Genomic DNA, 8,300 nt, shown 5'->3' with positions numbered 1-8,300 from the left:
TGAAAACCATGCAAGACATAAGATAGTAAATACAAAGAAAAAGAGGTAACTCAAAATTAACTAGAACCATTCTTGATATATAGATATGCTCCAGAAATATTTGTAAAATGAATAAATTTTCTGTGAACAATGAGAGTGGAAGGGTAAAATGAGATGATAAATCAATAGAAAACTAATTGCAGAGAAATGACATCACCTGAATTTCTTTTAAAAAGGTGACTCTAGATACAAGCAAAAAAAAAAAGGAGGTGGCTATAAATCTCTTGCAATAATCCTAAGTGAGAAAGATATTGCTCTGAAATCAAAATATTGTTCCTGGAATAAAACAATTGTTGTGAAAGTAGAAAAAAGAAGTCAAATTAAATTGTGAAACAACAGCTATCAGGAATTGCTGGTGATTGGCTATGGCATTAATGAAAAAATAATAACTAAACAACTCAAAAACTCAATGTCCATGTAATGAGATATGGAAGACTACAAAGAACAGATTTGTTGGATAAAAGATATATGAAAAGCTTGGTTTGGGGCATACTAGATTTGAAATTACTGTTAACATCCAAATCAAGATTACATGTAAGAGAAATTCTGTGTGGAAATAAGAATTTCCTGTGTGTAAACATATAAGTCAAAGCTTTAAAAATGTATCTAAATCTATTGGACTAAATGAAACCATCTCTAGAGAGTAAGAGAGAGAAATGTGGTTCACATACTGACTTTGAGAACTCAGTAGTGTTCAGAGGTTATGGAAATGAGAAATTATCAGATAAGAATATATTTTTGCTTGGCAATAGTTGGTTTAGGCATAAGCATCTGATACCATCCCATCCTTTGCCAGAAGGGCACTGGGAAGGGGTTCACACTATTAAAGAGTTCACAATAGGGCATTGTTTCTTCATGCTTTGGATACTATCATGTGAAGATCTGATGACTTCTGAATATTTTGTGGGAACATTTTGGATATTAAATGAGTTAGTAAAAAAAATCAATTATGTAGAACAGTACATAATTCCTACATGATTGTCACACAATATTGTGTATAAAATAATTTTCTTTTACATGTGATAAAACGTGGCCCAGACTATCTTTTGTGTTATTCTTATTTATTGATCATTTTTCCATATTTCATTTTTTATGTAATTATGTCAATCATCAAGACATATCAGCTCAGTGGTAGAATACTGCCCTGCAGGTGTGAGGTGCTGGGTTTTACCCCCAGTACTGAAAAAATACATACATATATCATCAACTCTTTGAATTTCTATATTTTTCTACCTTGTTTAGAAAGATCTCTTCCTAAAGTATTTTCCCTAAAATTTTCTAGTATTTTCTTTCAAATTAAAACATTTAGTCCAGAAGAGAAGGAACACATGGAGGGTGCGGGATCCCGGAGGAAAAGAAAAAAGAAAAAACAGGTTCCAAAAAGAGCCGAGAGCACCGGCAAGTTCCAGATGGAGTAGGCGCCGCATCTCGCCTCCCCCAGATGGAACCCTGGTGACCAGAAGCCTCTACAAACACAGCTCGAGTATGCGGTAACGAGGACTTTTTCTCAAAACCTCGCGGCCGCTTACGCGGCCGCGCGACATCTCTCTATATACAAAGTGATCAATGAGAAGTAAACCACCCAATCTTTCTCCCTGAAAATCAGAGTTAAGTTTGGAGCATGGCCACAGCCCCAGAAACACAAGGACTTAATGCAGAAACCAGCAGCTTAGAGCAGAAAAGTGAACGGACGATGAGTTAACCCAGGCCATCATTTCTGCCCAGAGGGGAAAGGGTGTTGCCCCATTCGCCCTCTCTTCTCTGGAAAGAAGGATGGCGGCCACATGGGAGCCTTGTGGACAGCAGGTATGAGCCGGGGGTGTGGGGGGGCGACTAAAACTTCACGAGAAGGGGGGCATTCCGGTCTGTCCTTCACGCCCTACCGAGGTCAACAGTTGCCCCCCACGAGCGGCTCCCCAGCACGGCCACAGTCCCAGAAGCACAAGGACTTAATGCAGAACCCGGCAGCTTGGAGCAGAAAAGTGAAAGGACTATGCGTTAATCCAGGCAATCATTTCTGCCCAGAGGGGAAAGGGTGTTGCTCCCTTCCGCCCTCCTCCCTCTGGAAAGAAAGATGGCGGCCACATGGGAGCCTTGTGGACAGCAGGTATGAGCCGGGAGTGTGGGGGCGACTAAAACCTCATGGGAAGAGGGGCGTTCTGGTCCGTCCTTCACGCCCTACCGAGGTCACCAGTTGCCCCCCACGAGCGGCTCCCCAGCACAGCCACGGCCCCAGAAGCACAAGGACTTAATGCAGAACCCAGCAGCTTGGAGCAGAAAAGTGAACGGACTATGCGTTAATCCAGGCCATCAAGTCTGCCGGAGGGGAAAGGGTGTTGCCCCATTCGCCCTCTCCTCTCTGGAAAGAAAGATGGTGGCCGCATGGGAGCCTTGTGGACAGCAGGTATGAGCCGGGAGTGTGGGGGCGACTAAAACCTCATGGGAAGGGGGGCGTTCCGGTCCGTCCTTCACGCCCTACCGAAGTCACCAGTCACCCCCCGCGAGCGGCTCTCCAGCATGGCCAGGACTCCAGAACACAGAAACCAATTTCTTAACTATCTGACTTTCAGTAGAAATACTTCCAGGGTCAATAGGTAAAAGAGCAGAAATCCAAAACCAACATTTAATTCTTGAACCCAGCTGTAGAAAGCAAATCACTTCACAATGCTTTTTCAGCATGTCTGATTTGGGGGGGGGGGGGTAAACTCTAAATAATAGTGGTGAATCTTTTATTGAAACAATGAATCTAATCAAAGCAGATAGAGTGTTAACTAGAATTCATCTGCCTCACAGGGACGGGGAGGGGTGGGGGGTGGGGTTTTATTGGGGTTCTTCATGGTAAAAAATAAGTATTGGTAAAGGGAAATGTGTTTGATATTTACATGACTGAGACATAAACCTGAAAGCTTTGTAACCTTTCCCACAGTGATTCAATAAATTAAAAAAAAACAAAAAACATTTAGTCCACCTACAATTCACTTTATATTTTTTATATATATGATATACAACTCAGGGGACACACTTGGTGGTGCTGAGAAACTATATGACACAGGAATTTGAACAACTGTCGTGGCCACAGTCATATGCACGGCAAATGCTTTAACCTCTGTACTATCTTGCATAAAACAAAAAATTTGGGGCCAAAACAATAGTACGGTGGGTAGGGAGCTTGATTTGCACTCGGCGGACCAGGGTTTGATCCCTGGCACTACCGTCCACCAGGAATAATCCCTGAGTGCAGAGTCAAAAGTAAGTCCCTAGGGCTGCCAGATGTGGCCACTTCCCCAAAGCAAAATCAAACCAAATCAAATCAGTGTTTGTACAATTGATAAACTTAACCACCATTATAGTAGCATACAAAAAAGTTGTACTGCACTGAAATTAATAAATACAAAGATCTATGTGTTCCACCTATTCATTTCTCCCCATCTCTCCACACTATGGTATGGGGAAAAAACTGATCCTGTCTCTATTGTTGGACCTTTGACAGAAAGTCAGTCATTTTTCTTTTCTGGTTTTTGGACTATACCTAGAAATGCCTGGGGGTTACTCCTGGCTCTGCACTCAAGAATTACTCCTGGCAGTGCTCTGGGACCTATGGTATGCTATATATCCTTATATATCTTTATATTCTTCTTGTGTAGAGCAAGTTTTCCTACTTCTTTTCATAGTTGGAATTACTCTGATCTTGATTAACTGGCACTCAACTAATAATTTGGACAAGACCTTTGGTATCAATTATTTCACCTGTGAGACAAACTCACTGTATATCTTTACATTATAGCACTGTCCTCTCGTTGTTCATCGATTTGCTCGAGTGGGCACCAATAACGTCTCCATTGTGAGACTTGTTACTGTGTTTGGCATATCGAATTCGCCATGGGGAGCTTGCCAGTCTCTGCCATGCAGGAGGGATACTCTTGGTAGCTTGCCAGGCTCTCCAGAGGGAGGGAGGAATCAAACCCGGGTCGGCTGTGGGCAAGGCATACACCCTACCAGCTGTGCTATCGCTCCAGCCCTTATCCATTATTAGAATCAATAAAGTAAAAACAAAGGAACCTTGTTCAGGACTGGGTGGGGTGAACCCCCTAGGTCAAACTTGTTTCTTCCATCCTGAGAGAGTTTTCTATGAAGCTACTGAAAAGCCAAACCGACTCACAACGATTTCATCATGATTTTGTCCTGCTGAAACTAGGTAATGCCGAACTCTCACTGCAGTAGGTTGCCCGGATGGGATGAGGATGGCGCCAGCCATGCTCTGCTCTGCCTGTCCCCTGCCACCCGCCCCCCCAGAAGGGACCTCCCAAGTGTGGCAGAAGGTGTGCCCAAAGCTTCCAGCACAAATAACTGGAAACAGACAATGCCCTGTTGCTCTCACTGAAGAACAAGTCTGTCCTGAGACCTCCAGGGAGTTCAATCCCGTGTGACAGGGAATACCAGTGTTGGTCCCCTCTCCTGAGTCTTCATAGTGACCTCTTGTCAGAAGTGCCCCTCTCTCCAGCGAGGCCTGGTGACACACCCTGCTTGTCCCAGGACGCTGCTTGTCCCAGGCCCTGTCGAGGACATGATCCAGGCACAGAGGCAGCAGCTCTGCACCCCACTCTCTTGCTAGCACCTGGCCCTTCTCACTCAGCTCAGAGCGCCCCTCGCACATCTGGTGCAGACACTCTTCTCCATGGCCAGCCAGGAGGCGTGGGCCTTCCCTGCCAAGGGCTAGATGGTGGCCCTCTCCCCCACAGCCCGAGCTGCCTAGTGCTCCTCCCATGAGTGAGGGGTCCCTTCTCCACCACCCAGAGGCAGGGCCTGGGGCTGGGTCTCACTAGGCTCCAGCTAACACCTCCAGCCCCCAGAATCCTGCAGGAAACAGAGGCCTGTGACTTCTCAAAAGCTTCCAGTAGCAAAGCGGGACCTGCTGTACCCAGCCTAGTGATGACTGAGAGAACTGGGGTCACTATCTTTACATTATAGTAAGTGTTAAATAACATGTTCCAGACAGAGTGCTTAAGAGTGTCAAGCAGGTACTAGGTACTAAATCAATATGGTGATCACTCTTATCTGTAATCACACTGGGATTTCTTTTTCTTAGTTTTCAAAATATTACTGAAGGTTTTAAGTAGACAAAAGAATGTAGAAAACAGTAATACAAATATCCATGCACTTAATATCTAGATTTATCATAAATTAACAAGCTACAAATGTCTCTTACTGATAAAGTAATAGAATTTTACAGTTACTATTGAAATCATTTCCTCTGTCTCTGTTCCCAGAGCTTGATATTTGAGTTTATTCTTCTTATTCATTAGGATAGTAGTTATTTGAATACAATGTGTAAGATTGTGTGCTACTTATTTCAAATATTACTATGTTAAAGGAAAGTGTGAGGACCTTCTTTATATGCTGATAAATAAGCTGACTTTCCTATTCTGTTTATAATCTCTACCCATTTATTTGTCTCAGCTTACTAATGGGTCTCATGTCTTTGAGCCACACACACACACACACACACACACACACACACACACACATATGTACATGTACATTTATGGAGAAGATACTGTCTCACACACGTACATGTACATATGTGTGTGTGACAGTATCTTCTCCCTATCTTTAGGCCTTTCAATTTTTATGTATTGTTATCAATTTATACAGAAGTTTAAATTTCACTATAATAAAAATTATTCATCTTTTCGCCCGCCGGGAGTCTGACGTGGAAGTTGCTGGCTGAGCGGCCGGCCGGCCCGGGAAACCGCGCCCGAGCCGGATCCCACGGTGAGCGGAGGCGGCGGCGCCGGGGCAGAACACACCGGGCCCGGCGTGACCGTCGATGGGGACCGCCGTCAGTGGGGGCTTTTTCTCCAGTATTTTTTCTAGTCTGTTTGGAACCCAGGAAACGAGAATCTTAATTTTGGGATTAGATGGAGCAGGAAAAACTACAATTTTGTACAGATTGCAGGTTGGAGAAGTCGTTACTACAATTCCGACCATTGGATTCAATGTTGAGACGGTAACATATAAAAATCTTAAATTCCAAGTATGGGATTTAGGAGGACAGACAAGTATCAGGCCTTACTGGAGATGTTACTATTCTAACACAGATGCTATCATATATGTAGTAGACAGTTGTGACCGAGACCGAGTTGGCATTTCCAAGTCAGAGTTGGTTGCCGTGTTGGAGGAGGAAGAGCTAAGGGAAGCTATTTTAGTGGTGTTTGCAAATAAGCAAGACATGGAACAGGCCATGACTCCCTCAGAGATGGCAGATTCGCTTGGGTTACCTGCTTTGAAGGACCGAAAATGGCAAATATTCAAAACTTCTGCAACCAAAGGCACTGGTCTTGATGAGGCCATGGAATGGTTAGTGGAAACACCGAACACACACACACACACACACACACACACAGAGTAAACAGTAAATTCTATCACGTCTCTGCAATGAAGACTGCATTAGCACAACCCCTGCGGCAACAACAGTCACATGTACTTCACACTACTAACTGGACAGGCTGTATGACTGTCGGCCTCCACCAAACTGACTGCCACGTTTGTAATACATAGAATAAGAAGCGGAGAGGCAACTTACCTTGATTGAACAAACTGAATGTCTGTTCTGTGTAACATAAAATATTCCTTCCTTGCTTTCTTGTGTTAAGGCATATATTCTATTTGTATGAAATTCTTATTCAAATACAGTCCTATTAAAGAATATAAAAAAATTATTCATCTTTTCCTTTATGTCTCCCAGTGATAGAGTACATGCCAAGCATGTGTGAAGCTCTGAGTTCAATTCCCAGTACAGTCAAACAGAAAGTTTAGCCTCCATTAGATTCTTCTTGCGTTTTACACAGTAATTCTTTTCTACTTTGAGGTCAAAATATATTTTCTGTACATCTTTTAAAAATGTTAACTTTTTTTAACATTTTGGTTATTAAACCATTTAGATGAATTTTCTGCATGGGATGAAGTAAAGGTCTCATATAAATTTTACTTTCAAAAATAGGCGCCTAAAAAAATAAAATAAATTAAAAAAATAGGTGTCTAGGGTTCAGAGAGATAATAGCTTGTCTTGCATGTGGCTGACCTGGATTCCATCCCCAGCATCCTAAATGGTTCCCCAATCCCACCAGGAATAATTTCTGAGTGCAGAGCCAGGAGCAACCCCTGAGCACTGCCAGGTGTGGCCCCAACCCCTCCCCAAAAAAGACAAAAAATAGTTTTTTAATTATTCCCATGTTATTTATTCGAAAATTAGCTCTTTCCTATTGACTTTCAATGTCTCATGCAGAATACATTCCATTCTTACATATACATATATATTTCAGTTATTTCTTTTGATACCATATCTCTTTTTTAGAGATAATGTCATAGAATATGCTCATTTTTAATTATAATCACTGTCAAATATTTCCTATCTCCTGTCTTCCTCTAATCTTGATTGGGGGAAAAATGTTAGTCTAATAGTTATTGATAGATGATCTTTCTCCAATCTGCTTTTAAGATCTTTTCTGAATTTTTGGTTTCCTGCAGTTTAACTATAGCACAACCAGTGGTGTATGTATTTTTATTCATTTACATTAGGACACAATGTATTTCATGTGTTAATATATTAATGTCTGATTTTTTTCACTAATTCCGGAAAGTCCTTCTCCACTATTGCCTTTGCCCAATTCTATCACCTCCTTTGAATCCATGGTTGTACTTATTCAGTTTTCATATTGTGTTTTCCATGTCTCTAAACTTCTCTTTCATGTTCTCTACACAGTTCTATCTCTGGGCTTACAGGCTAGAAAACTTTTCTACTTTTACCTTTGAGTAATGTCTAACTGAATTTCAAATTTTAAGTATTTTAATTTCATCTCTATGATTTCTCTTCTGTTCCTTTTATAATGTTAGCAAGATTAACTTTTATTGCCCCTTATTCTTTCTTCATATTTTTAATCCATCCTTAATTTTGCTGTGTTTGGCATATCGAATACCTCGCGGGGAGCTTGCCGGGTTCTGCCGCGCGGGCGAGATACTCTTGGTAGCTTGCCGGGCTCTCCGAGAGGGGCGGAGGAATCGAACTCAGGTCGGCCGGCTCGGCCATGTGCAAGGCAAACGCCCTACCTGCTGTGCTGTCGCTCCACAGCGGGTAGGGCGTTCGCCTTACAAGCGGCCAACATGGCCGACCCGAGTTCGATTCCTCCGCCCCTCTCGGAGAGCCCGGCAAGCTACCGAGAGTATTCGATATGCCAGACACAGTAACAACAAAGTATCCAATG

The 8,300-nt window shown here is 42.7% G+C and overlaps 1 protein-coding gene across 1 annotated transcript; it reads left to right on the top strand.

Annotated features, from left to right (window-relative positions):
- Nucleotides 1–5,847: 5,847 nt before the first annotated feature.
- On the top strand, nucleotides 5,848–6,448 carry LOC130025378 (ADP-ribosylation factor-like protein 1). Its single transcript, XM_056116332.1, has one exon. The coding sequence runs from the start codon at nucleotides 5,867–5,869 to the stop codon at nucleotides 6,446–6,448; it is 582 nt and encodes a 193-aa protein (XP_055972307.1). The 5' UTR covers nucleotides 5,848–5,866.
- The last annotated feature ends 1,852 nt before the right edge of the window (nucleotides 6,449–8,300 follow it).

The sequence above is a fragment of the Sorex fumeus genome, unplaced genomic scaffold, assembly GCF_029834395.1.
Source record: "Sorex fumeus unplaced genomic scaffold, SorFum_2.1 ptg000030l, whole genome shotgun sequence".
Lineage (NCBI taxonomy): Eukaryota > Metazoa > Chordata > Mammalia > Eulipotyphla > Soricidae > Sorex > Sorex fumeus.
This window is presented reverse-complemented; position numbering and strand designations above follow the sequence as displayed.